This window comes from Poecilia mexicana, unplaced genomic scaffold, assembly GCF_051168715.1.
Source record: "Poecilia mexicana isolate PSO_F unplaced genomic scaffold, ASM5116871v1 scaffold_9, whole genome shotgun sequence".
Lineage (NCBI taxonomy): Eukaryota > Metazoa > Chordata > Actinopteri > Cyprinodontiformes > Poeciliidae > Poecilia > Poecilia mexicana.
In genome coordinates this window covers 3,263,856-3,290,229 of record NW_028263378.1, presented here as the reverse complement: position 1 = coordinate 3,290,229, position 26,374 = coordinate 3,263,856, and the positions used below count along the sequence as shown (strand labels likewise).

At 35.6% G+C, this 26,374-nt stretch overlaps 2 protein-coding genes across 4 annotated transcripts in view; one reads left to right on the top strand and one right to left on the bottom strand.

Annotated features, from left to right (window-relative positions):
* Positions 1-9,213, bottom strand: part of slc39a14 (solute carrier family 39 member 14) — a 31,563-nt gene extending 22,350 nt beyond the window's left edge. For 2 of the 3 annotated variants that reach the window (XM_014989951.2, XM_014989949.2), the window contains exon 1: positions 8,997-9,213. The gene's annotated coding sequence lies outside the window, so the exon portion shown is untranslated. Of the gene's footprint in view, positions 1-6,639; positions 6,750-8,996 lie in introns of those variants that run through there. The other variant, XM_088008625.1, reaches the window with a different exon arrangement.
* A 2,639-nt stretch (positions 9,214-11,852) lies between these two features.
* On the top strand, positions 11,853-23,700 carry LOC106919527 (STAM-binding protein-like A). Its single transcript, XM_014989948.2, has 10 exons — positions 11,853-11,996; positions 16,948-17,176; positions 17,309-17,384; positions 17,491-17,586; positions 19,003-19,399; positions 20,571-20,695; positions 21,592-21,729; positions 22,262-22,374; positions 22,459-22,558; positions 23,266-23,700. Exons 2-10 carry the CDS (start codon positions 16,974-16,976, stop codon positions 23,320-23,322), a joined length of 1,305 nt encoding a protein of 434 aa, XP_014845434.2. The 5' UTR covers positions 11,853-11,996; positions 16,948-16,973; the 3' UTR covers positions 23,323-23,700.
* Positions 23,701-26,374: the final 2,674 nt, after the last annotated feature.

The window sequence follows — 26,374 nt, the reverse complement described above, 5'->3', positions numbered from 1 at the left end:
CCCTGGTGTTGTACTCCGGACAGAGAAACATTACAGCCACAAAAATGCAGTTCAGCTGCAATGAAGAAACACAGTAAACTGCAAAACTATCACATTTCTGTGACAGAGAGCAAAGAAAGCAACAATCAAATAAGCCTCCTTTAACAAGAACAGCTTCTTCTTTTTAGCATATTTCTAAAAACAAAACACATTAACTGTCTGCCCTCTTTCTGGATAGTAATTTAAAATGCACTTTCTAGATTAAAGGGGAAAGCAGCATGTAAGGAATGTAACATGTAAGCTCCAGAAAGTACTTTGTTACAGGCTGCAGATTACAGGAAGCACCTTGTGCATTCTGGAAAATTAGGGCTGAAACGATTCCTCGAATGATTCGAGTACCTCGATTACTAAAATTCCTCGAGGAAAATTTACCTGCCTCGAAGCTTCGTTAATTTATGTTTTATTAGTTAGCGCACCGTGTTCCGGCCGGGACTTCATTTGCGTTGCGCGGAGCTCTCACTTCCGCCTCTGAGTTGTTGACAAAAGCTAAGTCTCAGCGGCATAAAGTCCAATCTTCAAGATTGGCCCATGGGGATTTTATTGATTGATGATAATGCCCGACTTTTTATCGTTTTTGGGGAACCAATAAGCATCCTTAAAATGACTGGGGAATGCCTGGAGTACGGCAGCATTTCTCCTCCGGGGCTGCTGGTTGAAAGCGAACGGCGGGAAGAGCGCTGAGGTGAGCGGATAGCCTGAACAGGGCGGGCGGCTGAGTAGCTGATGCTTACCGTGTAAATGTAGCTTTACCGACGAACCGCACAATAAATTTCATATCCCGGTCTGAAGAAACGGGTGGCGGAGCGCATCGTACATGGCTGGTAGATGAGTTTCTGAGTGTGACCAGTGAAGGTGTCGTAAATATCCCGTATTGCTTCCCCCATGTTCGTCCCCCGGTCTAACGGTTCGTCAGTCCGCTGGTCTGTTTCCTCCCCTCCACCCCATGTTAGTTCATTCGCCCTCTCCTCCCACTCCAGGCGGCATTTCCCGTATTTTCAAACCCAAAGCGTGACAGGTTAGGTGGCAAGGTGAGTTTAATTAATCTATTAAACTCACTGAAGATGAATACATGAACTAAAAGCTGGATTGTAGACATTTTTTATAAGCATATTTGTGAGCCTGCTTCTTTGTTATTAAATTCAATATAATTTTAGATTTTTCTATAACTTTTCTTCTGGTTAACTTAGAAAGTGAGCTATTATTGTTACAGATTAGTTTTCTAAACTACAAAAAAGCAACTGTTAGGGATGCTCACATATGAAAAATTGGACTGATATTGATATCTGATAGTAACACCGGTATTATGCCAGATTTACCAATATTTCATTTTATAATTTTTTTTATCCGATTACTCGATTAATCGTAAGAATAATCGATAGATTACTCGATTACTAAAATATTCGTTTACAACAGCCCTATGGAAAATAACCACCAAGTTTAGAAAAACCAACAATTAATTTTACAACGGATTACTAAAGTAACTTTTATCCAAAAACTCAGAAATATTTTAATTAATCTGAGAAATTAAAACAAATTCTAGAACTTTTGGAGAAATTTCTGAGCTCCAAAAGTTCAAACTTTTCAATAAAACTTTTTTTTATATATTAATCTCAGAACTTTTTTCTCAAAACAATTAAAATTGTTGAGCTCCAAAAGTCAGGAATTTGTTAGAACAAAAGTAAAACATTTTTAGATTAATCTCAGAAATTTGCAAAAAATACAAAATTGGAAAATTTTAAGAAAATAACTGCTTTTGTTTTTTAAATTAATATCACTCATTTTATAGAAAAAACTCAGAAATTCCCAAATTCCAAAATCAAAAACTTATAAAAAAAAAAAGAAAGAAAGAAAAAAAAAAACATGGAAATTGCTGAGCTTCAAAAGTTAGAAAAAAAAAAACTAAAAAAAAGTTTTAGATTAATTTCTGAACTTTTCTAGAAAAGTGTGAAAAGTCAAACATTTTATGACTTCTACACTCAAAAATGGAAATTTTCTAAGATTATTCTCAAAATTTCTGAGTTTTTTCAAGCAAACTTTCCACTTTTGGAGCTCATTAATTTCCAAGCATTTTTCTTTAGCAGAAATGTACTCCTCCTTTTTGTTTCTATCTTCAATGCCCCTAATACACCTTGTCAATTGTCATGTGAATTTTGAACTAAATATTAAAATGTCGCATTAAAAATGCAAATCAGATCCAGTTCTGTGAGCTTAAAACACATGCATACATTTAAATGTATGAATCCATTGAACATTTAAATGTGAGTGTTTTCATCCATATTAAGTCCTGCACTGGGTTTGATCAAAAGGTTTCCTTTTCTTAACTTGTTTCCACATTTCTCTGGGCTGAAAGGAAACAACAAGACTGTCGTCTTCGATTAGTCCACCCCTCTGAATCGAACTAAACCCTGTCTACAAAAATCATCACGCTGCTGTTGATCAAATGGAGGCTTAGTGTAGTAAGAGGGAATAAAGAGGAAAACTCAAAGAGGAAGAAAAAAGAACATCATAAGCCTCCTTATCCGTTACTTTCTATTCCTTTATCTCCGAGTATTTGCAGTTTCATAATCGAGTAAAGAGTCAGAGGGCTCGGTACTGGCAGCTCTTGTTGTTGTTCAGGAGAACAGGAAGGTCAAGGCTGCAACAATTGGTCTATCTAGAGACTAGAAACTGCAAACAGGACACTGAGTGAATAATAGGCTAAATATTTCTGGCACTAAGCAAGACATTCAAGTGCATTGACGCTCATGCTTTAAGATAAAATCTCAACAACTAACTAAACCTTGAAAGTAAAAAGTCTAAATCCTGTTTTTAATCGTCTCTAAGTGAATAAAGAAAGTGACGATATATCTTAGTTCACTTGAAATGAGACAAAACTAACCAGCACATAACTTTTCAGTAAGATAGGAGCTTGTTTTAAGTCAATAACTCCTTAATATATTATTAAAAAATACTTATTCTGCTATCAGATTATTTCATTTATAACAAGACATTTTTCCAGGGGTATAAGTGAAACAATCTGCCAATGAAACTAGAACTTTTTCAGGAATTATTAACTTAAAACAAGCTCATATATCTTAAAAGTTACTTGTAAGTTATTTTTGTCTTATTTCAATTGTACTAAGGTATTTGGACTAGTAACTAGATAAAAATAATTGGTAATATTTCGTGTTTTTCCAGTGTTTAACATATAATAGTCTTGAGTTTCTATGAATAAACACAAAGTGCCTTTATAGCCAATATAAGCTGCCAGAAGTGAAGCAACATCTCCTTCCTCTTCCACATTCAGTTTTTTAATGTCAGACTGGAACATTCTGGAGTTAAAGTCTATCGTCATCTTCATCATACAGAAAAACAAAGATAATTAGAGCATCAGACATCCTTCATTTTAACAAGGCTTAATATTTCATGTTCAACAAAGAAGATCAAGACAAAGAAATGCAGCCAGTTAACTCTGGTTAATGTGAAATGTACCCACCGATTGGCGCTCATTATGACATTTTCTGTTTTTCAAAGAACTTGTTGGGAAAGATTTTTAAAATTTACTACAACTTCAGAGTGAAAAAATAAAATCTAATAGAAACGACAAACAGAAACATGTGGCTCAGTTCGAAATAATATCCAGAGGAACTCTGGTAACTTCCTCTTTCACTTCAGCAATATGGTTTTCTTTGTTTTCAGCCTCTCAACAGATTGGAAAGGGAAAGATTTGCATTGGAAACAGAAAATAAAAATATCTTTTTAAGCCTCACATTAACACATTTTGTTGGATGATAAAACATCCTAAAATTATTGCAATAAGTGATAATAATGTCATTTTGATACCATTTTCAAGTAATATAATAATGGCATAATAATACTAGCATAACCTCTCAAAGATAAAAAAAAAACTAATTTCTAAAGAACATTCAACACTGGAACTGAAAACATTTTAAATATCCAATTAAACCCGTCACAATGAGGCGAAAAATTATCCCAGGAGTTATTGCAATATACGATAATATTGTTGTTATGCGATTAATTGATTTATTGCTTTATGCGACAGGCCTAGTTTTTCCTTAATTGCTGCTCCGAGTTGTGACGCTTCCTGGATACCAAACCTGCTCTTCAAGTCTGTATTCTTAGAAAGTTTCTACCACATTTTATTGCGCTGTGAGTCCAGAGTAGCTGTGGACTCAGAAAAACACATAAAAACGGAGAGAACCACTGACTGTGATCCGCAGTCAGTCTGGATCTGCTGCCACCAGCAGGAAATGACAACTTTATCATCCAGAAAATGAGAATGACGAGCCGTCAACTTATAAATAGTGCAACATTCCCACATGCAAGCATGCATGAACTCACTCCAGTCATCATCGGCTTCATCAGCTGACTGAGCAGAAAAACAACCTGGACGTCTGAGGTCAGACACAGCAACAAACATCAAGCAGGAAACCAAAGTATACAGAATGAACAGTATAAAAAAGGTTCGTAATTACTCTCACCATGCAACAAATTCACTTTTTTTAAGTTTCACCACAAAGGAAGAGTTTAAAACTCTTTAAATTGTGAATTAAATTGACAGAATCATTGATAGCTTCAGATAAGTAGGCTGGTTATGATAAATATTGCTGGATGATAAACTGTCTAGTGATAAATGATAATATTGTTGTTTTGAGACCATTTTCAAATTAATGTCCACATAAACTTTAAATTCTAATAAACATTTAACACTGGAACTGGAAGACATTTTAAATATCCAAAATAATCAAACAAAATAACAGAAACAACAAATAAGATGAATTATGAAGTCTATCTCAACAAAGCACCAAACTGAAAACTTTATCATCCAATTTCTGGTAGAAAGAGCAAGAAAACAATAAACGATGTGGATGGAAATTATTAAGCTTGTTTTATCATGCGGTTAATTGCTTTATTGTGACAGGCCTAACATTGATTTTAAAAATTAGTAGCTCCACTGGCAGATCATTTCACTTATAACGAAACTAAACACTTTTCTCATGTTATAAGTGAAATAATCTCCCAGTGTAACTAGAACAATAGTTATTTACTTAAAAGAAGCTCCTATTTCTTGCTGAAAAGTTACTTATAAGTCAGTTTTGCCTTAGAGCACTGAGGCATTTGCACTGGAAACTAGGCCAAAATACTTTAAGATTTTTGTTTTTGCCTAAAAGTATTCCTCCAGTTTTAATTGCATTCTGCAGGAACAAGAATAACCAGCTTGTGGTCACAACTCTCTTTCTGCAGTTGCAGCTTAAACTCACTTATAAACGTCTCTGTTCCTAAAGTGCAGATCATAAAATTAGCCAAGAAGAGTCAGCGCGGAGATAATGTTCTTTCTCATCCTTTAGTTTGACTAAAACTCTGTGGCCTATCAGAGGAAACTCCTGCAGGTGTTCATCATGTAAACGAGAGCAGAGAGCCTCCCAGCTGCAGACGAGGTCTCCTCCTGCATCGGGTTTCATCTCAGCTCACTGAACTTCAAGTCTTCTAAATCTCAGCTACAGCCGTGCCAACACTGAGACTAAGAATCAATTAAACAGGCTGGAGAGGAGATTCACACAGCTTTACTTTTAGGTAATAATAGTGCGCTAATCTTCACTTAAAACTGTTTAAGTGCTGTCAGTGTTCTTGGTAAATTAATTACATTAAGTTTGTTGCAGCATTTTGCTTTTATGATCTGGCTGTTCAAAAAACAAAATGACCAAAAGTCAAACAATTAAACCTCCAAGACTGAATAACTAGAGATGGGAATAAATACAGATAATGAAACAAGCTGCAAATTTTCTCTCAGTCTTAACGCTTAGTAAATAGAAGTGGCCCAAATTTTACAACAGTGTATTAGTTATTGATCTCACTGGAAAAACTTTGGAAAAAATAGTGACAACAGCAATTCCGACAATTTCAAACATTAATTGGAATTTATTGTGAAAACAATAAATTTAAAATTCTTACAATGATAAGAAATTTATAATAAATTATAAATGATATGACAAATGCCCACACCACGCTGCATGTTTATGGCCCGTCTATATTAAAGTGAAAAGGACAAAAACAAAAGGAAAAAATATTTATCTTGCACTTAACATTTTCCATTTAAGAAAATTAAAGTCGGTCATTAAAGAAAAAATCTCATCCTAAAAATTTGGCCACGTTTGTACCATTCTGAACCTACACTGCAAAAACAAAATCCTGCCAAGAATTTTTGGTCTAGAGCAAATGTCTTAGTACACTTGAAATACGACAAAACTAATTCACACTTTTCAGCAAGAAATAAGAGCTTATTTTAAGTAAATAACTCCTTAATATTGACGTTAAAAAGGTACGAGACACGTTGACAGATTATTTCACTTCCAACAAACATTTTTCCCATTTTATAAGTGAAATAATCTGCCACTGGAACTGGAATGACTGACTTAAAACAAGATCATGTTTCTTGCTGAAAAGTTACCTGTAAGTTAGTTTTGTCTCATTTTAAGTGAACCAAGATATTTGAACTAGAAATTAGACCAAAGCTACTTGGTAAGATTTTGTGGTTTTGCAGTGTAACAGTTGGGAGCCACACTTTTCACGCCTCTAATAATTAACATAATGTTACTTTACCTTTAAGGAACAGAAACTCAGAAACCTCCTGACTCCCTGCTGTCGCCTCCACCAAACTGATCAGCCTCCGTTCTCTGAGGATTTCACGTTTCTCATCTTGATTTATATACAACTGCAGGACAGAGCAGACTGATTCATCAGCCCAAACCTGAGACCCTAATTACTGCTTCCCCCATTTCTCAGCCTGTCCCACCTGGAAACCCATCATTAGATGAGACAGTGGTGTTTGTGGCCATGATGTCAGCTCATTGTCTACGTTCTGCACACAGCAACTCCTGTCCAGCTGAAAATTAAAGGCTTTAGGGATGACTGCGGCTAAGTGAAGCGCTCACTTTTACCCCTAGGCCGGCTCTGAGGTCAGTAAACCAGGTAATGGCAGTCGCTGAATATCCACTGATTTGTACTTTAGTCAATTCTTCAGCAACTTTAAAAGGGGGACAGGGAGAAGTAGGCAATGGTTTTAAAGTAGGGAGGCACCAATATGAAAATTTCGTCTGATTTCTGGCAAATCTTCACCTTCTCAAATATCCAATATTAATATTTATGTTTTGGCTGATAAAGGATATTTACAGATATATTTCTCAACCGTTTTGACATTTTTGGAAATAAAAAAGACAAGAATCAGATGATAACAATGTGGAAATAAATACTATTTGTTGATTTCGACCTAGTTTTAGTTATCGCCCCGATACCAATATGTTAAAAAATTACTAATATCGGCTGATACCGATGTCAGTACTGATGTCTTGTGCATTCCTATTTTAAAGATACAATTTCTACAGTGGCCAACATGTGCAACTGATATATGTGAACCTAACCCTAACCAAAACTAATGTGAACAAAACATGTTGCAATAATAGAAATTAGAAGCAAAAGAGAAAATGCTACAAATAGCAAACAAAAAATGCCATTGGCTTAAAGAACAACATAATCAGAGCAGCAATTAAGCCAAAACTGTTAAAAAATATAATCATTTTGCATTTAAGATGAAAAACCTTCTTTGTCTGTTAATGTGTTTTACCAAGAACTCCTTAAGTGGGACAGTTTTAGATTCTCCTGGTTCAAAGTCTAAAAAAAGGCACCTTTTGCAACCAGTTGTTAATCTGAAAAAATAATCAACAGATTAGTGGACAGTTTTTTAGCTGCTGATGCATCCTTTGAAATAAACGACAAAGCATACACCAAAGAATACTAAAAAAAGAGGCTTGAGTGGTTAAATAAAAAATTTGCAGAATGTGCCAATTTCTTTATCTACTTAATCAGCAGAATAATCAATTAATAAAATAATCATTAGATGCAGCCCTAACATGCAATGATCTAAATATAGTACTGGCATCCAGAGTTTGCAGAGCAGTAAAAACTATGACGCTTCTTTGGCCGGATTTTTAATCATGCGGCCAGACAGAGATTTAAGGAGCGGCAAAAGCAAATGAGATGGATTAGGAGTGTTTGCTATCTACTTATAGTTTTATCCCAGTCATTTAACTGTAAAATATCATCTTTGATATTAAGCAGTTAGCATGTCATGGCAGTCATGACCCTGTACAGCGAGGTCTGTCACAATAACTAATGTTGCTGGATGATAAATTGTCAATGGAGTTATTGCAATAAATGATAATATTGCACAAACACATTCTCAAAGATCATTAAACTTTAAATTATAATTAACTTTTAGCCATGGCTGTGGTGGCGCAGGGGTTGGGCACAACCCACATACGGAGGCTTCAGTCCTCGACGCGGCTGTCGCAGGTTCGATTCCCGGCCTTGGCGACCTTTGCATCATCATCTCCAAACACTCTGAAGATATCTTGATTTTATACGAGTTACTACATTTCATTTTTCTTTGGGTTAAATCAAACATATTTACTGTAAATTAAATTAGAATTTATACTGTGTATTTTTAAGTATTTTTCCATATTTCTTTTCTGCTAAATGTCATCCTGCTTTGACTAACTGTGTAACTCTACTTACTGTTTTTGTTTATAGCAATTATTTTTTTTAAAACAGTCTGCTTTTCTTCTTCTGTGTATCCAAATTTAGCTAAACAATGTAATTTATTATTCCCAGCAAAAAAGCGCCAGAGTGTGTGACTGGTAGATCTGTACGTACTTTTAATCTGAAAACACTTTTCAGCAAAAAAATATCGATAGTAGAATAGAAGTAAAAGAACTGATTATGCTTTGTTATGCTAACTCTAAATCAACACATCTGATTTAGCTACTGTCGTATATTTTATACTTTAGGCGGGTATATTATGTCTGCCTTGTTAGCATATAATAAAAAACGTCTTAAGTCAGTTCTAAGCTTGAATCAGGGTCGTAGGCGCCGGTTAGCCTTGATTCTGATAGTTAGCTTACCCGGTGGTAATTATGGGAGAGAGCAGGCTTTGACGTCAGCTCCTCTCAACCGCAGCGTCCACGCCAAACATCCACGGTAACAGTAGAGACAAAAACACACGTCCAGTGGGGGCAAACCCCGTCTGCTTTCATTCATTTATCTCGCTCTCTCTCCCCTGACCTCCGTTTCACGACCAAACACAACAGGACTGGAGGATGTCCTGATAGGTTCAGTTTCCGTGGTGACGTCGATAGTTTTCTGCAGGATGGATTTTGGTGACTGTGTCGCCACCAAGCGGTTGAAATACGACATTACAATAACTTTACATTACAGTTCTGACATTACAGAACTGGGGTGTCCAAACTTTTGGTCACGTGGGACAAAATTGTAAAGTCAAAAGTACTTGTGGCCCAAATTTTTTTTTATAAAACTACGTAAATTCACTTTCCAACAATAAACTCAACATACATTAAATCAATTATTATTTTTATTTTTTATACTTTGTTTTTTATTGTTTGTATGAATGAGAGCTACACACTGCCACATAATTTCCCTTTGGGATCAATAAGTTATCTGTCTAATTAAACAAGCAAAGAATTAGGGTTTCATTTTATAAAATTTACGTTTAAGCCACTTTGGGTTAAAACAAATTAAGAGTTTTCCAGGTTATTAAAAGAAAAACATCCAGTTTGCCAATGCTTTTGGGCTCAAATAAAAAAGAACAACTAAAGAAACATATTCCAACTATTCTCAGCAGGATTGGGTCTTTAAAAATGTGTACTGTACCAAGCAAAACTTAATAAGTTAAATGAAAGCAGTTAATAAATTTGGTCCCACTATGGAAATAAAGAGAAAGTAATAAAAATTGTTGTTAAAAGACAAATACTTTGTGTTGTGCTTAATATTTCCATTTGTAGACATTTTTATGTCTAATTTTTAAAATGCTAAATTTAGCTTCAATGCTACTTTTAGCCTTCACATTTCACAGCAAGTAATTGTTGTTTTGGGCTTTATGTGACTGGTTTTACCCAACCAGTTAGTTGGTTAAACAAATGCTAGGCAGTGCTATGTGTTTGTTTTAAATTATTTTTGTTTCATTTGGGGTTGTTGTGCTGCATGTTTTTCAGATATTTTTGTTGTTGTTGAGGCTGGGGTTGTCACCCATGACAATGCTCACTGTGAGCTCACACAGGTGTTTTCCATCACCCGTGTGAGCTCATGAAAGCCAGAATGGGGACATAAAAGGTGCAGGTCATGAGAGGATGAAGAAAGAAGAAGGAATGGACAGAGGACTGGGCAGAGGGATGCAGCTGGCAGCGGCCAGGAAGAAGCCAATCTGCTGAGTAACAGGAGATGAGCTGGGCTGAGACGCGAATCTGATTGAGTTTGCATTTTCTGCCTCATGGAGTTCAAACAAGGTCCCAACAGCCCACACATCCACACTGGTTCCCTGGTGTGGCAGGGAAATGCATATACTGTCCTGCTAAGATTCTGTCCATGTTTAAGTCTCAGGGAATGGCTGGGTAGATGACGTGGCAGGTATTCTACAAATCACCTTTTTATGAGTCAGAGCGACAAAGATGAAAAGAAAAAATAAATATTACATGGTCCTATTGACATGCTTAGGTATTCTATATCTCCATATATATATATTTTTAAAAACCTTCTTTTTTGGCTCTAGTGGCCTTTTTATTTGATAGTTAATTGACAGGAAAGTGGGTAATGAGAGAAGGGGGAAGACATGCAGCAAGGGCTACCAAGGCTGGGAATTGAACCTGTGACAGCTGCATTGAGGACTAAGGCCTCTATATGTGGGTTGTGCTTAACCCCTGCGCCACCACAGCACAACCTTATCTCCATATATTTATGTATTAAAACATCTTAATATATTGTGAATATGGCAAGTGGGGAAAATTCTCTATTTTTCTGGGATAGTGTGAAATTCAGCATAAAAAGTTAAACGTAAATATTTAACATGAAGGTATTTTCAGGAAAATCCTGGATGTTTTCATATTGTATATAATGGAAATCTGTTTTTAATTTCAATTTTGACATGTTGAAATCTGTGAGTTTGATATGACAAGTTTTATCTTTGTAGTGTTTTTATTTTTTATTTCTGTTGTTAGACTGTAATCACACTCGTGCAGGTGCATTGCTGTTGTTGAAATTTGGTTGTCAAAGCTCAAAATTACATGGCTGCAGAGCTAAACAGCTCTATTGAGATCCGTTTCTCTAATTTAAGAAATATTTATATAATGTATGATTATATTGCATCATATAGTCATGCATAGTACAGTATTTATATACATATATGTATATTAGCTATGATATTCTGTATATTATATTTTATATAAATATATCTGTTGTAAAATCATATTCATTTCATAATTTGTATAATACATACCTGTGTATTATATTTGAAAATATTTAAATTTTATATTTCTAATTATTTTATATCTGTAAGTATTTGAACTGTTTTCCTCCTTCAATACAAAGTAAATATAAATATGTCAACAAATTTGCTTGTTTTTACTAAATTGCACATTATTTAGGTGTGCAATTTGCATATCCACGCATATCCAAAAGCGAGAAACAATCTCCGAGTTACGTCCACCAGGCAAACACCAAACCCTTATAACCATGCTTATAACCCTCAACTCAGGTATTTGGAACACGAAGTGTGTGGGTGGCGCATGCGTGATACAAAATATACAACGACAAAATTATATTAACTTGTTTTTCAAAATTTTAAACGGAATATGTTTAAAAATATTTGCTAATTACGTAATATACATTTTATATGAACGAAAAAAATATTTAGAAAATAATCAACATCTTCCGATGACGTAGTGTCGTGAGGCGGAAGTTGTTTTAATCGCGGAAGTGAAGTGGTACAGTAGTGCTGTTGTTGAAGCTGACCATAGAAATCACATTTGGGATTCTTTACAACGTTCACGGTTTATTTATTTATTTTTGCTTTATGTAGGTTTCTGAGAAGCTCACGTTCTCGGGTAGACCAGGTAAGAATGAAAAAAATACCGTTTCTTTTTTCTAATTGTTTATTTTCTGATCAAACCGTTGATAAAGTTGACGTTAGCTAAGTTAGCATAGCTAACTCGACGTCTTTCGGAAACATTGATCACCTCCTCAGGGACACGGATCGATAGAAGGACCGGGTATACACGGCTGAAGGATATTTATGCCACCCGTGTTGTTGTCATTGCGCCAACATTTTTCCAGAAGAGGTGAAGGGAAGGAGAGTGGGGTTGGAAAAATGTTTGAATTTTGTTCTGGAAAGTTGTTTAACTAACCAAGCTTTATTTTGACCAAATGTGTTAACTTTCTCGATTTTTCTCTTTAATTATCTTTGATTTCTTAATTTGATTGTTGTTTGTTTATATCTATATCTATATATATATAGATATATATATATATATATATAGAGTGTTTGGATTAAAACCATTTATGATCCGCAATTCACATTTAATGAAGACTAACATCGCCTTTTGTGAAAGGAACAGAAGCGCGTTGTTTCAGTTATAATTTTATTTCAACTTGCATTTTTTTGGTGTTTGTTTTTAAATCTAACAATTCTTTATTTTAAACTACTTCATAGTGCAAGTATGCTAATGTAAATTGTGTAAACAAGCCCAATGAAATTAGACGAGATAAAACAGTATCAATGTTAAATGCATGATCCCATTTAATTTTAAGTATTTAAAATGATGATTGGTTTTCTGATTTGATGAAAATCACTGGACAGCCGATGAGTTTTATTTACACAAAAATATATTGTCCTTAAGCTCATGTTAACCTTGATATCCCACACTTACAGGTGCATGTTAATAAACTAGGAAACACTGACAATGAAATTAGTTAATAGATAATCAATCAATCAATCAATCAATCAATCAAATTTTATTTGCATAGCACATTTCAGCAGCAAGGCATTTCAAGGTGCTTCACATAATTGAAGAAAAAAATAAGACATTCAATAAAGAGTAAGAAAGAAAAAGAGATTTAGGAAAAAAAAGAAGAAAAAGATTAAAAAAGATTTTAAAAAAAGATGAAAACATACTTTTGTTATGGAATTTAAGTGCCTGTCGTCACCAGACTCCGCCGTCCGTTTAACACGAATATTATCCAGGCCCCGTCACCTGACAGGATTTAATTTACAGATTTTTAGTCAAAACGCCATTTGACAAGGATTCTTAAACCTCAGAGTTTTAGTTAAAACGCCAAGTTTGTATAGGTAATGTCACTATACAAACGTTTGCTTTTGTTCATTTAATTATTATAGATCAAACTAATTAAAATCAACACTGTTTCTCTGAACATAGATCAGACTAAACTGATATAAACCATTTTAATAGAAAAATACTGACAGTTCAGCAGTCATTGATTCTCTCCACAAAGAGAGAAAGTCACAAGAGGTCATTGCTAAAGCAGTGTGATGTGTACGAGACTTATGATGGAAAGTTGAGTGGAAGGAAAAAAGTGTGATGTAATAATAGCTTGTCAGGTATTCATAAACTTTGGTCTGCTGCCACTCCTAGTTAATCTCACCAGACTAAGTCTGGATTAAGGGACAAAAGAACTGGAGTGTTGCTCAATGGTCAAATGTTCTCTTTTCAGATGAAAATGTAAAATATTCATTTGGAAAAGGCATAGGATGAACGTCTCTTAAGGATTAATTGTGAAGTTTCTACAGTAGGTGAAGATTTTGTGAGCCATGTCATCTGCTGGTCCGCTGTGTTTTATTACATCCAAAATAAACACACCCATCTATCAGGAAGTGTTAGAGCTTCCCTCTGCTGAGAAACTTAATGGTTATTAATTTTCCAGGAGGTCTTGGCACCTGCCCACACGTCCTTAATTTAATGAACATGGTATAACTGAGCTTGACTTGGTCTGACCCAAACCCTGTAGAGAACCTTTGGAGTCTTGTCGAGGAAGAGGAAACTCAGGATAGAAGTTCTGCCAATTTAGTTTTTCTTTGAGCAGTTGGAATATACTTGCATTAGTTTAGAACCAAAATCTATAATTAATTAATGGTTTAACAGGTGGTTTGTTTCCTGAACACACTTTTTTAATTTGCAACATCAAATTAAGTCAACTTTAACTTTCATCTAATTTGTAAAAAATTTGTAGTTATTGTTTTGTCCATATTTTTATGGAAATAAACTACATATACATTTTTTTAAACAATCAAGTCAGAAGTGTGTTCAAAAAACTACCTGTTCCCAGTCCTTCGGCCTTTTCAATATAAAAGTTTGGTTTTGGATCTTAGAAAGCTGCGACGCTAAGTCTGAGCTCAAACTTATAGTAGCTACTTGTATTTAGTTCTCATTTGTGACCTTAGGTCAGAGTAACTTGGTCTAAGAATTCATCACTCTGGTAGAAAACATCAAAACACTTTAACACTTTAACTCCTTTAACTCCTCCCCACCTTGAGGCGACATTTCAACCCCAACCTGGAGGGAATAGTCCACCCACATTTTTGGCAGTACAAGCCAAAAATGGTGAAAACATATGTTTTGTAATACAAATAATGCTTTTAATGGTGCTCTACTGCTCCTTTTATCTCTGCCACACCCTCTTAATCTAAACCGTTTACAACTAACTGTCCCTTCGACCGTTGGGAGTATGAAAGCTGCACCTGCTGATGGACGATTCATAAAGACAGATTCATGATGTAATGATTCTTAGTCAAGGTGGAGAAGGTGTGGTCTCACATCTGTCTTTGATTCCACGCAAATTTACATAACAGGATTATTGTTTTTGATCTTCAGATACAAAAAAAGAAATTCCTAACTGAGGTTGGCCTGTTTGTGAAATGAACGACTTTGTTGGAAAGATGTGTAAAAAGTTTAAAAATGAGTTGTTACTGTAGCATTAGCTGACCATGACATTAAAACAAAAAGCAACCAAGTGTAACTTTTATTGGTCTTAAAGAGAAATTTAATGTTGTAAGTCATATTTTACAAGTTTCTTCAAAGAATTGTAATAAATGTTGATGGCTGTGGGAGGAAAGGATCTCCTGTAGCAGTCTGTATTACAGCGGATGAAGACGTTGAAAGTCAAAATTATTGATAGTTTGATCTAAAACACATACAAAGATAACAGTTGTACAGTCAATCAACAACTGCAATCAAGATTTAAAACAAAATCAAATAGAAATAATAACTGTATAGATCAAAAGGTGTAGGCTGAAGGTATTCAGTTTATATTCTTATCCTTACATTTTCATTACAAACAGAATATTTCCACTCCTCACTGCTTTAGTGTTGCAAATATTAACAGAATACAGAGAATCAATAATTAAATCCAGACAAGAAAAAAAGAAACAAAACACAAATTAAAGAAGTAAGTAACTCACCATCATGAAGGTTTCAATCAGATTCTAGTTTTCAATCATTTTATGTTTTAATTCCCTTTTAAACTGTGTTGTTATTAATTAGTTCAAGGTCCCAGCAACAGAGATACACATACTTTTTAATGTATGTAGTAAATTTCCCTCCTAGCTCATATCTTCCACCCTTTTCCTTAAATAATTTCTGAATATTTTTATGGAGCATATTATTTTTTGCTTTGTATGTTATTTGTGCGGTCTTAAATTTTACTAACTCTGCAAACTCTAATACTCCCCATTGTCTAAAAAAACATTGGTGTGGCGGTTTACTACCCTTAAAGCTTTTGTTTTTGCAGAATATAAATAGGTTGGAGGTTATTTCAGTTATTTCCCCAAACCTCTACACAATATGACAAAGGGAGTAGTAAAAGGGAGTTGTATGAAGTACATAATGTACTGTAGGTCCAGTTTTCCCCCAACATCATTTACATGAGGTTTCCAACTACAGTTTTGGTCAATATTTCCATGTACCGTTTCCAGCCTAATGTTTATGACTTTGTCTCTCATAATCGTGACTTTAAAACCTGTATTAATGACTTCCTGTTGGGCTTTTATTTTTTGTTTTGTGGCAGAAATAAGCTTCCTTGTTCCAACTGAAGCAGCACTTCCGCTAAACATGAATGTCTTGCATGAATGAGCAACCATTTAATCACTAAGACAGCAACGTCATGATGACTAAAGTGTTGGAAAATCGACAGCCAGACTCCCTCTTTCTCTCTTTTTTTTAAATGTTTGTATCCACTGCAAGACAAAAGTGCAGAGTGTTTTCTAAAACGGTCAACAAGGGGCCAGATAACCTGATTTTTAAGAAAAGAAGTAACAAAATATATTCATAAATTTACTGTTTTGTTTTACTTTTATTTTTAAGCAAGGATTTCATTTCAGATTTGACTAATTCTCAGACCTCGTTAGATGTAGCTATTAAGGATGCAAGTTATCAATTACTGATCTAATCTAATAATTAATTGATAAGCGGCCATTTTCTTAGAAATGAGTTTTCTTTTGTATCAAGAGGGTCATCCATTTTGCATGTCATTAAGGGCTAATATGTTGAATGTTTTTTTTTTAAAGCTCATCATTAAATTTGAACATCATTTTGTGTCAGTTGTATTACATACTGACTGAATAAACTGAAAATTCTGGATTTCCCTCATTGTTAAACTGAGACATATTTATAAAATATAACCAAAGACCTCTTAGATTGCTGAATAGAAAAATAAAAGATGAACATATATATATAAACACTTACCTGGTGAAACTTAAGGGGCTTGTTGAGTGTTTATATTTCAAAACAGAACCACTTTAAGTCCATTTTGCATCTCAAACTGGACTCTGTTTGGATAATTTCTCTTTACCATTCTATTGTGGCCGCCATCTTTGTTTCTCTATCAACTGTCTCCAGTTCAGGACGACCGGCGGCGCCCTCTTCTGCTACACTTAAAGACAGTCTAATTAATCGATTGGAACTCATTTTAGTTTAACAAACCATTAATCATAAGTCGATATGAACCAGCGCTATCAATGCATACTTGTGTCAAGCAGCTGCCCTATTTCTCCAGTCTGTCAGGTTGAGCCGTTAGCCGACATGGCGGATCACACGGATATCAGCTTGTCGCCGGAGGAGCGAGTCCGCGCTCTGACCAAAAGAGGCAGCTCGGTGGAAGTCAACGATGACGTGCCGCCGCGACGCTACTTCCGCTCCGGCATGGAGATGATCCGAATGGCACACATCTACACCGAAGAGGGAAACATCGAACACGCCTTCGTACTTTATAATAAATATATTACGTGAGTTTTTTCTTTTTTTTTTAATTAAGTCCAAGATTTGTCACATAGACCACTTTCAGCAATCACCATAATCTTGTTGGTTGTTTTATTTAAAAATAAAGATGTTAACCTGATTCTTCTGTCTATTTTAAGGCTTTTTATTGAAAAACTTCCCAAACATCGGGATTACAAGACGGCAAACATCCCAGAGAAAAAGGACACAGTTAAGGTGCCCAAAGAGTTTGGTGTTTTGCCATTTATCTGTTTGTGTCTTTTTTCTTTTCTTTTCTTTTTTTGTGGAAAACTTGCAGCTTAACTTTGTGATTCCTCAACAGAAACTCAAAGATGTGGCGTTTCCTCAAGCAGAGGTTCTCAAACAGGCTCTTTTAAAAAGATTTGAACAAGAATATGCGCAGTATCTGGTCAAAAAGGTGAGATGAAGCACCAGTCTATCACAAAAGTGTTCATTCCTCTGAAACTTTGTTTTACATTTTATCAGTTTATTTGTATAGCATATTTCAATAAATGGGGTAATTCGAAGTGCGTTACATTATCAGAATGGAAATATAACTACAAACGAGCAACAACTTTACATCCAGTGGCAAAATAAGGGAAAATGACACCAAGTTAAAAGATAACTACTCTTTAAGATGTTATAGTTATTATGAATCAAATGGAAAATGAATCTGGCTGGGGCAGACTGGGACTGTACCAGTTAGAGGCAGTCTACCCGAAAACAAATGGGGCTTTAACCTTGATTTAAGAAACTCAGTGTTTCTGCAATTTTTAAGTTTTCTGGAATTTTGTGCCAGATTAGAGGAACATAAAAACTGACTTTTGTCATCCAGTTTTTGGTAGAAACAGGGAGAGAAAACAGAAAACCTATAAATAAAGCAAATGGAAATTATTGAGCTTGTTTTAATTTATCGTGCGATTAATTGATTTATTGCTTATTGCGACAGGGCTAGTTTTGTCTTAACTGCTCTAAGTAGGGGTGGGTATTTATTGTATTCTTTATTGTGGTTAATTTCTTATCATAATAAGAATCTTGATTAGTCGTTGTCACAATAAATTCCAATTAATATTGTTTAAAAAAAAATCGTCCTTATCATCAGGATTCATAGTTTTACCATTTTCTCCACTGTGTGTTGAATAAATATCAATACACTTGAAAATTCAGTTACTCTGAGCAGTTTAGTGATGCAAATCACACTGGTGTCCTTAAGAAACGGGAAATTACAAATGGAAATGTTTTTCAGGAGCAGTATTTGTGTTTGTGGGGCTAATAACTGCTGTGGCACACAGTCACCTAAGAAGATATAATAAATTACTCTTGTGTCACTATATTCTTATCACAATAATACAGCAAAATATCTCTGAATGTGATGTTCTTTCAGCAAATGGCCTTTTGGAGAATCTGCATACTCCAGTTAATGATTACTAAATTAGTTAAGGATTATTTAAAAAATAGATCAGTTATAACAATTGTGATTAATACTGATTAATCGATTATTGAAATAATCAGTTACTGAAATAATCAACTAATTCAGTCAACTAATCATGATTAATTAGATTTTAATAATCAGTTAATTAGGATTAATCGGAATTAACCATGATTAATCATGATTAATTAGATTTTAATAATCAGTTAATTAGGATTAATTGCAATTAACCATGATTAATCATGATTAATTAGATTTTAATAATCAGTTAATTAGGATTAATCGCAATTAACCATGATTAATCATGATTAATTGTGATTAATCAGATTAATCAAATGAATCATCTCAGTACTACAAACTATGAGACCAGACCTTTTGCTCACCTGTGGTCTGTCATACCTGCAGAAAGCGGAGGACGAGGCCCTGGCGCTGGAACAGTCCAGGCAGCGTGCGCTGGACGCCGAGCGGGAACGTGTCGCTGTAATGCAGCGGCGGCAGCGGGAGCAGGAGCAGTTCAGTGCCTTCGAGGAGATGATCCGTCGCCAGGAGCTGGAAAAGGAGCGTCAGCGAGTTCTTCTGGAGTTCGCCACGCCGTCCGCGCCTCCCGTCGACACGCCCCTCATTCCTGGCATCCAGGGCCCGCCCTTGGTGTCCCCCACCATCCCGCTGAGCCCCAGCGATTTCGGCGCCAACGACTATCAGCACCATCAGCCTGCTGCTACGCCGGGCACGCCCGCGGCCGGACCGCCCACCTTTGACCGCTCGCTCAAACCCGGGTCTCTGGTCAGCCCTGGGAACAACAGTGAGTTAATAATTTATTTTCCCCAACCTGCTGTAGTTCCTGTTTAAACTGAAGATGCGCTGATCCGATATTAATATCTGTAGAGGTCCTGACATTGAAAAAATTATAGAACAAGCTTCACGATAAAAGGGTTTCATATAGGTAAGTTTTCCCAGAAATTATTGTGATTAATAATAATATTGTTGTTTGGAGACCCTTTTTAAGTAATACAATGAAAGGAATAATAATGCAAGAATACATTCTCAAAGACCAATAAACTTTAAATTCTAATGATCTTTTAACACTGGAACTGGAAGACATTTTAAATATCCAAAATAAATGAACAAAACAACAGAAACAACAAATAAAATTAATTATAAAGTCTCTGTAAAACAAAATTGTCCTTCAAAAAAAGGATAGTAGAAACCAAAGCAGCAGACTGAAATTGTTTTTGGTAGAAAGAAACAAACAATAATTTATGAAAATGTAAATTATTGAGCTTGTTTTAATTTATCATGCGATTAATTCATTTATTGCGACAGGTCGAGCGAGAATTATTGATCAGTTTTATGTTTTAAATATCTGAAATACTACCAGTCTGATGGCGCGATCTTTCCTGTTTTATTCCGTTTTCTCTCCATGTCATTGTTTTTTTATTTTTAAGCAGTTATGAAGCAATGTAGCAAAACCTAAAATCTGCTGCTGCGCCAGTTACTCCACAAGTCGTTGCTAGGTAACCAAAGTTGGGGTTGGGGGGCGGGGTCACTGCTTGTTACCCAGCAGGTTGTTGCTAGGTAACCACAGATTCCACCAACTCACTCTGGATCAGAGTTCAGTGAATATTCTATCTATTATCTACTGATATTGATCACATGTCTATCGCGATATATATTGTTATTGATTTATTGTCCAGCCTTAAGTCCGGGTGTCTGTCACTATGTGCCTGATCCATCAGGGAAGTTGAAGCTGTTGGTGTCTTAAAATGTCCTGTGCTGGTACAACGTTGTCAATAAATTTGTAATTTATGTATGTGTTTTACAAAAAATAAACGTTTTCAGTCAGTTCAACGCTGCTTTTCTGTATCGGATCGGTATTGGGCGATGCTAAACCTCAGATATTGGTATTAGAAATGGATAAAATGGACAGACTTTCCATTCAGCTCCTGTTTTCCTCGTCTGTGTGGTTTTTGCAGGTACAATGGTGGATGCCCTCCGGCAGCTGGCCGTTCCTGCTGAGCTGTGCCGCAGCTTCCTGAGGCTGGCCGAGGCCAACACCAGCCGCGCTGTGGAAACCTGCGGCATCCTGTGTGGAAAACTGGTAAGTCTCGGGAACACAGCAGCTCACAATTTGTTTTATTAAATTTCTCAATGAAATTTGTACATCTTAAAAGTTTACAGTGCTTTGCACAAGTATTTACAGCCGTTGAAAAATCTGTTGTAAGGCCAAATCTGCTGGTATGTCCTCTAGAGAGACAAAGTACAAAGTATTGATTCAGAGAGGCTAAAATCAAATACACCGAATAGTGAAATGATTAATCATGATTAATCGATTATTGAAATAACAGCCAACTAATTTAGTAATTAACTAATTGTTAACTTAAAAAATTGAAGTATTTTCAGTCATTTGCTGAAAAAAAAAACCAGAGCAGCAATTAAGACAAAACTGTAAAATAAAAAAATGCATTTTGCATTTAAGAAAAAAAATTATTTTAAAAACATAAAATTGTAACGGACTGAATATTCTGTTCTTTAAGAAATATTTGTGCCACGAATCCCAACGTATTCGAGATGTTGCCAGTTGCTATGACAACAACTATGTGTGTAGCGTAGGCGACACAGAGAGTGAGAAAAAAGAATATGAGTGGTTCTGAGTTGTTCTTCAACGGTTTTTCTGCGTTATTTTTCCCTTGCTGTGGCACTCTGTACTAAATTAATAACCCCAACATCTCCAGGATTCATTTTATTAACAAATTGTTCCACCGCGGCTATGGATGGAAAATAAAAGAAAAGCCTTTTTGCTAAATTTCTGATGTAAACAATAACATGCAAGGGGTCTACCCACCCCGCACTTTTCAGATTTTATTATTTTAGTCTTTTCACAGTTATGTGTCACTCTGAGGGTTGACTGCATAAAATCCTAAGTTTATAATTCATTAAAGTTCCTGGTCATTTATCATGACTCAGCATCCTTTGACTGGTTTGTGTTCGCTCCAGACCAGAAATGCGTTCACTGTGACCCACGTCATCGTGCCGAAGCAGTGTGGCGGGCCAGACTACTGTGACACTGAGAACGAGGAGGAGCTGTTCCTGATCCAGGACCAGCATGACCTCATCACCCTGGGATGGATCCATGTGAGTGACAGGAAGCTGCTGACATCACTTCCTGCTCTGCTCAGGCAGACGCAGCTCATCCAACCATCAGCCAATCCATCCAACCGATCCGTCTGATACGTCCTTCTGTCTGTCAATTCTTCCTTCCTTCCTTTTTTCTTACCTCCTTGCCTCTTTCCTTCTTTCCTTTCATTCATTTCGTCTTTCCTTCTAGTTTTTTTAAGTTCTCTCTCTCCTTCCCTCAAAAATAGATCGACTTTCTGTTTTTCCTATGATTATTGAACAGTTTCCGTCTCTGTTCTGTCAATTTTTTTTACCAGTTTCACTCCTACAAACATTATTTCTGTTTTAAAAAACCCATCTCATTCCATCTCACGAATCAAACATTTTTGGTGTCTTTGATCGCACCTCGAAAAGTTTGGGACACATCAAAGTTAATTATGAATCAGAGAAAATCTACATTTATTATCGAGCGATAAATGCCTTTAAATGCTCGGGAAGTTTATGTTGTTATTGTTAAAAGTTACAGTAATATTAGTTTTCGTTTTCGCAGACTCACCCGACGCAGACCGCCTTCCTGTCCAGCGTCGACCTCCACACACACTGCTCCTACCAAATCATGCTGCCCGAGGCCATCGCCATCGTCTGCTCGCCTAAATTCAACGAGTGAGTCGAGGGGAAAACCCGGGAGTTTTCCGGTCATTTCCGCTGTGATTGTTTCAAACCTTTTCCGATTGTTTTCCTGGTCAGAATTGGCTACTTCCGGCTAACCGATCGAGGAACGGATGAGATCTCTTCATGTAAACAGAAGGGCTTCCATCCTCACAGCAAAGATCCTCCTCTCTTCACAGTGAGTATAAAAATTTTAATTTTATTTATTTATTTCCATCCAGATGCAACCTCCATTTGAATTTTTATGACAGTCCGAATGACCCAGTTTCAATCTTTTCACCCCCACAAAACATCCAATTTGTGCCACTTCTACATGTGGAACTGAGTTGCATCCCATAGTTTTCAAACTGTCTGTAGATTGAACGGTCATGTCGCATTTTATCCGACTTTTATGTCGTTAATGTGAAACAAGCGTCATAATTCTGCACCAGAAGAAGCCAGGCGCAGTAAATCTGGACGTTATTCCTTAAAATCAGGAAAGAAGAGCTGGTTCAGATTATTTCACTCATGGCAAGGCAAAAATGTCTTGTTACAAGTGAAATAATCTGCCAATAATCTGCAAAAGTAGCAATTTTTCATCAATATTAAGAAATTATTTACATAAAACAAGCTCCTAATTTTTGCAGAAATGTTTGTTAGTTTTGTCTTATTTCAAGCGTATTAAGATGTTTGTATTAGAAATCAGACCAAAAATGCTAGATCAGATTTTGTGTTTTGCAGTGCAATAGAGCCAAAAAACCACCACATCCTTCTGCAAAATCCTTTTTTTATCAAAGTTATCATTAAGCTAATTCATTTTTGTAATTCCATTTCAATGTAAACGCAGTTAGTGCAGCAGGTCGACTTGGTGGAGAGACTTTCTCTAAATGCGTTTCTCCTTTTCAGCACGCCGGACATGTGAACATCACGGACGACGCTGTGAGCATGATGGACCTGCGGTGATCTTCTGGTTCCACCCAAACACTCGAGGACTGTTTAACCGAACTGAACGTGTTTTACTGGAAGAAGCTGAAAACACTCGTTTTATTTTCCTGGACGGTACTGAGAAAAGCGCCGGCCACATGTTTACCGTTTATTTAGACTTCTTTTCTTCTCAAGAGGAACTGTGTTGAACATTCATATATTATTGCACTTTCCAAACAAGCAAACTACTATCAGACTCATGGACTTCAGAACCTCTTGTCTTTTCCGTGCTTCTGTTTTTTGTCCTTAACTTGTTCTCTGTTCTGCTTTCTTCTTTCAACATGTTTGTCAGTGACCGCTGACAGGTGAGATTTTGATTCTACCTGATGGATAAAGTGCCAAGGATGTGAACATTCATACTTTGTTGAGTTTTCTTTTGTTTGTTTGTTTTTTACCCCAACTGTTCCAAACTCTGGGTTTTTTCTGTTAGCTTTTGGAGTGATATTACTGATTAGATGCAAGCCAGCAGTTACTCAGGTACGCAGGCAGTACTGCTGTTCCTGCCTGGTATTCAAGTTTCCCTTTATTCACCAAATGAAGAATTTGGTTTAAAATGTTATTCCGGTTTGTGACGGGAGCCATCTATTTAATCATTTCTTCATTCCTCGTATTTGTTTTCGGAGAAAGGCGGATAGTAGATCTAAGATTTCTACTCGTCGTCATAGGGTGGTGTGAATAAGCAATTGAGTATGGGTGGCTGCCGTGAGGAAAAAAACAGATTTATTTTGTTTTTGCTATTTTTGTCGCTCTTAAATGTTTCAGATCATCAAGCAAATATAAGTAAATTTAAAGACCAGTTTTTAAGTGATAATTTAATTAATTAAAGGATAAAAAGCTATCCAATGACTTGCTCCATTGTGGCTAAACAGCTTCCTCCTGCCCTTTTTATAGGAGACTTATGCAAAATTCACTTTTTGTACTTCTATTAATATCAAAGCGCCAAAAAAAAAATTAATCCCCTTTCTGGCAATAATTTAATGTTTTGTTGGTGTTTGAGGCATTTCAAAAACCTTACAATATAGACGTCACCTGTTGCTTGGCAACCCAAGCCCAGCCCGTTACCTAGCAACCCCAGCAGAGTTCCACACAGTGGAGCACAAATTTGTCTGGACAATAATGTTGTTTCGAAGCCATTTTTAACTGGAAGACATTTTAAATATCCAAAATAAATAAAACAACAAAAACAGCCAAATGAATTATGAAGTCTCTGTAAACAAAATTGTCCTTCAAAAAATGGGCTTGTTGAGACCAAAGCATTAGAAAGAAATACTTTTGTCATCCAATTTTTGATAGAGAGAGAAAAGTGATGGATAAATGCAAATAGAAATTGAGCTTTTTTAAATTTATCATGTGATTAATTGATTTATTGCGACAGTCCTACTCGTCAGTTTCACCATGTTGTGTAATGACTGCTGAAAAAGACAAGTGAATAAAATACAAAGTGTGAGTTGAAGAGGCGGGACCAGCAACAGCTTATTTGCATAAAAGGGACAGAGACCTAAAACAACTCATTCTGAAAGGAGCTCAAAATAGGCTGAACTGAGGAGGTGAAACGTCATTATTTCAGAATAATTTGACAAAAAAATGGAATTAACATACTTTTTACAGCCCATAAACCTATCGTAACTTGTTTAAAAATAAGCCTAATGGCTTTCCTTTAAGACAACCAAGCTCAATTTCACAATTTTTTTATTATTATTGTTGATGTAATAACACAAATAGAGCTTCTCTGCTAGATAAAACATCTCAAAACTTAAAGCCATCAATGTACATCAGTCTGAAAAGGGTTACTAAGTAATTCCCAAGAGTTTGGGACGTGAGTGAACCAAAATGAGATTCACAATCCACAAATGGAGAAAACATTCAGCAGTGGAGAAGTTTTGCAGGAGAGGTCTGTGAACCAAAGTTACTCCAAAACGCATCAAAGATTCAACCAGGAGGTCACAAGAGCTCCATGTTACGTTTAGCAAAAAGAAAACATGAAGGTGAAGCGAATAATCCAAATCACAGCAGCAAGTCTACCTCTGAATGACTGATAAAAACAAAGCAAAACAAAGTGGCAAAAATAGTTGCTAGTTTCAAAATTTCTTCTGAATTTTTTTAAACTTATTTTTGTTAAATATTTAAATTTATTTATGATCTGTAACATTTAGGTGTTACAAGAAGCAAAATGATAAAAATCTGATTTTTTTTTCACACCACTGTATGTTACTAATGTGTTCATTGTCCACATTGTTTTAATTTGATTGCTCCTCTCTCTTGTAGCCATAACTATCAATTATATGCCAAGAAGAAAATAAACTTATAGATGAATTTGGTTGTTATAGTTTTATTTAAGGAGGTTGTGGATTGAGTGTGGTCATAGTTACAGTCACTCATTGTGGGCATGAATGTTGCATAATTTGGGGGAGTTTAATAATGTGTTTGAGCAGTTTTGATGCAATAATAATAATAAAATAAAATCCTAGCATGATGCTACCCTCTCCATTCTGTCCTGCTACAGAAGGCTACAGAATAAGAACATAGACAATCATTGGGAAGAATCTTACTGGGTTTTATAACTAATGTGCTCTAGTGTTGCATACAGGGAAGACTAATCTTGCCAAAACTGACAATTACTAAATAAATAAATGAGGAAATAACTACAACATATATGAATTATTTTTTTTCCTAATATATTTATTTATCTATTTTCAATTATGTTTTGTCATTAATTTATTTCCTAATGTATTTACTTATTTCCAAATATATTACCTAATTTATTTTCTGTTTTATTATTGCTTTATTTATTATTATTGATATTCCTCAGATGTACATTATTTATTTATTTAAATTTGGCTGAAATGGCTCTTCGTAGTTACCATATTTGTTTATGATATGCAGGACATGTGAGAATCAGAGGAGAATATTAATCATGAAATGCTGGTTAACCGAGTTTTAATATCACATTATCCCAGTTAAAGTTGAAATCAGTTTTTGTAGAATAAATATCCTTTTAAGAGACTTGTGATGAATGACTGGTCCGGAAGAG